The sequence below is a fragment of the Geosmithia morbida genome (genome assembly GCF_012550715.1).
Source record: "Geosmithia morbida isolate 1262 chromosome Unknown scaffold_53, whole genome shotgun sequence".
Lineage (NCBI taxonomy): Eukaryota > Fungi > Ascomycota > Sordariomycetes > Hypocreales > Bionectriaceae > Geosmithia > Geosmithia morbida.
The window spans coordinates 1-3,244 of NW_023336239.1; the positions used below are offsets into that span (position 1 = coordinate 1).

The 3,244-nt window shown below is 51.3% G+C and overlaps 1 protein-coding gene across 1 annotated transcript; it reads right to left on the reverse strand.

Annotated features, from left to right (window-relative positions):
* Positions 1-1,034: 1,034 nt before the first annotated feature.
* GMORB2_6473 (endo-1,3(4)-beta-glucanase) lies at positions 1,035-1,399 on the reverse strand (the record flags this gene model as incomplete). The annotated part of the gene is made up of 2 exons (XM_035468443.1): positions 1,035-1,051; positions 1,156-1,399. The coding sequence occupies 2 exons, from the start codon at positions 1,397-1,399 to the stop codon at positions 1,035-1,037; spliced, it is 261 nt and encodes an 86-aa protein (XP_035317878.1).
* Between the last annotated feature and the right edge of the window lie 1,845 nt (positions 1,400-3,244).

Consider the following 3,244-nt stretch of genomic DNA (forward strand, 5'->3'; position numbering starts at 1 on the left):
GCCTTTTTTTTTTCTTTTTTTTTTTTTCTTTTTTTTTATTGCTGGCCTCATTCACCTGTACCGTCATCAACAATCGCAGATGCCCTTATCCTTGACACTCTGGCCATCCAGGCCATGTGCTTTTCGTGCTCCCTTCAAACTTAGCTCCAGGCTCACCTCGGAGCTCCTTTTCGATCCTTCCCGGTATCGGCTGGATGTCGCGGCCCTCTTGTCGCTGAGACACCGTTGATCTTGTTGTGCGATCTTTTTGACCTGAGTGGTTGATGATGGAATAGTTGGCAACATCTCCGTGCGAAGCTGATTCATTGCTTCCGTCTTTTGACCTTATTCGACTTGTCCTTGTCGTCTCATTGACGGAAGGCGTCGTGTAGACGAATGGCATCAATAGAGCAGCCCCTTTAGTCTCGGTATGTCCATTGCAGTGCGCATTCCCGCATAGAGTATACCATGCCTTGCATGTAGGTGAGAGTGAATGTGTGATAGACCCGTGCTGATCCGCCCATTTCGATATCGAGATTATGAAGAAGACCCTCGTAGGCGTTGGAGAAGTCAACCTCTGCTGCGACCAAGGAAACAATCCAGTAGGAAGGGGTGAGCTTCCAATCCCGTCCGTCGGCTCCACCCTCTTCCACCCTGCCTCCCGTCCTTCCAGCCTGGGGCCAAAGATTGCCTGAGCGCCTTGCATGCAAGATGCACGTATTGGGCATCAGCTAAGAGAAACGTGCTCACTCCTCAGCGTCTCACCGACTCCTTGAAGGAGTCGGCTGAGTGCAGCGAGCACACCGACTACATACATGCACTTATATATGCACTAGAACTCATACACGGCACCGATCGCGCATCGCTAGTCGTTAGACATATTCCAGAATTCTGTACCATCGCGAGTACATCACCGCAGCTACCGCTACCTACCACGCCAATTGGCAATCCCATGCCGTGCATCCCTCGATTTCTGCATCCGAGTACGGCCAGTCTCCCGGGAAGAATCTCTCGGCCACGCCACCCAACTTGTCCCTGGCCTCTTCACCTCACAATCATATTCCGCCAAGTGCTGCACATAGAGAGAAAACACACAGCCTCCAAGTCAGCATACAGAACCGTCGGCGTCTTATGTCTGAGAGACAGATAGGCAGAGGGAACGAGAGTGTGGCTTACCGGCCGCGTACGCCTGCAACCAGGTCAGCGATACGCCTCCATCCAGCAACTGCAGGTTAAAGTCTGGAGATGTGAAGAAATCCCACGCAGCCCTAGGGTTTACGGTCGCATAGTTTCCGTATATGATGCTTGCCCAGCCGTTCTGGATCCCTGACATGCGCCCGTTGCTGAAGAAGGCTTCCCACTCCTCCCTGACAAACGCAGGTTTGCGCATCAGCGCTGTTACCGCCAGGATCGGAATCATGTGGATGCCCTGAATGGCCTCGATATCTGGCGAGAAGAACGTCGCGTGGTCCGCCTTGTTCTCAAACAGGATGCCCGCTACTTTGTTGCCGATGAACTGTTTGGGCTGCACCGTGTTGTTTTCCTCGTACAGGTAGTATTGCCCTAAGCTGCGCTCCAGGACCGACAGTTGCAGGTTTGATCTAGAGCACCATTACTCAATGCATTAGATCAAACATGTGCACCTGGGGGGGGGGGGGGGGGGGGGGGGGGGGGGGGGGGGGGGGGTAAGGAAGGAAGGAGCTTGACGGATGTTGGAGGAGGGATGGAAGAAGAGACTGACTACGGCTATAGGAAAAAGGAGCGACGGGAAGGAGGAGGAGCATGTATCAGACCGCACCACGTTTAGGGCCAGGACGATAATACACCGCACGTACGAGTGACGACGTACGATTGAGGGTACCTGCCAGTACGAGAGGTTGGGTGCCTCGTATCTATCATTCGTAGTACCAGTCTGCGTACTCCCAAGGTTTCAGAAGGCGCTGGGAGAGGTAGGAATGAGTTCACTGGGGAGGTTAGCACGAGCTCTTGAGGGGCGTCGGGAGGGGGGGCTGTGCAGACCAGCTCGAGTAAGGTGCGAGGCCACCTACAGGCTACAGGCTACCTGGGGAAGGGGGGGGGAGGCCTTAAGGGGGGGGGAGAGGTTGGAACCCAAGCTACAGCTAGAGGCTCTAGCTGTTCATCGACCTATCAGCAAGCTTTTACAGTGCAGTAGCTCGCAACCAGTTTCAGGAATGCTTTGTGTTGGGATTTTGAAGAGTGAGGATATCACACTCCACATCTCTTATTTCATATCGATTCCCTTTTCTCTTCTTCTTTTGATTGTTCCCTTCCCTTTTCCTCTCCCCTACTATCTCTCCCTCCCTCTCTCTCCCTCCCTCTCTTGTCCTCCTCCTCCCTCCTCCACCCTCTACTGCCACCTCTCTACTGTCTGTGACCTGTCCTGCAGGCTACAGGCTACAGGCTACCAGTAATACTACCATCATTAGAGGGGCTGTTATGTGGTACGGTAGCATCGTCGTACAGTGAACCTTGTTCGAACAAGATCAAGATCCACGCACTGGTACCCAGAAAGCTAACCATATTCGGATGCGATCAAATATGTCACCTCCCTCCCGCATCCATACATCATACATTTCAGCATTGATCGTACAGACATGACACATATCATACGACGAGTTTTCGCGGTCACTCGTTGACCTTGCTGCCGCCTGGCTGGCCGTCGGATGGAGCAGACCGCCGACCCGGACCTCGAGGAGGTGGCATCTAGGGCAGAGAGGATAGATGTAGGGACGTGAAAACATTCTCTCAATCTTGCGGGCCATGGGAATTATTGTTTGAATCTGTTTAAATACTTTTCTCTCAATATTACTATTATTACTATTATTTTATTGTTATTTTATCATGATCATTATTATTTTATTAGAAAAAAAAAAACAAGAAAAAAACGTCCCCACATTTAAAAGGCGTTGCCCCGGCCAGCAGCGGGACTCTTTCTCCCACTTCCCGTCCACACACCCCAACGCACACACGTCATTGTCCACGACGACGTGATGCGGTCAATTTAAATCTTGCTACAATAGCTGTGCCATAACGCTGTCCTGCCCGCAGTGCTTCAGACGGACATGCTTCTATTCGTATGGTCAGACAATAATTAATACTGCATGTAATACGACATACACGACATACATACAAAATTGCATTCCTCCCCCCCACCTCCCGCCTTTTTTTTTTCTTTTTTTTTTTTTCTTTTTTTTTATTGCTGGCCTCATTCACCTGTACCGTCATCAACAATCGCAGATGCCCT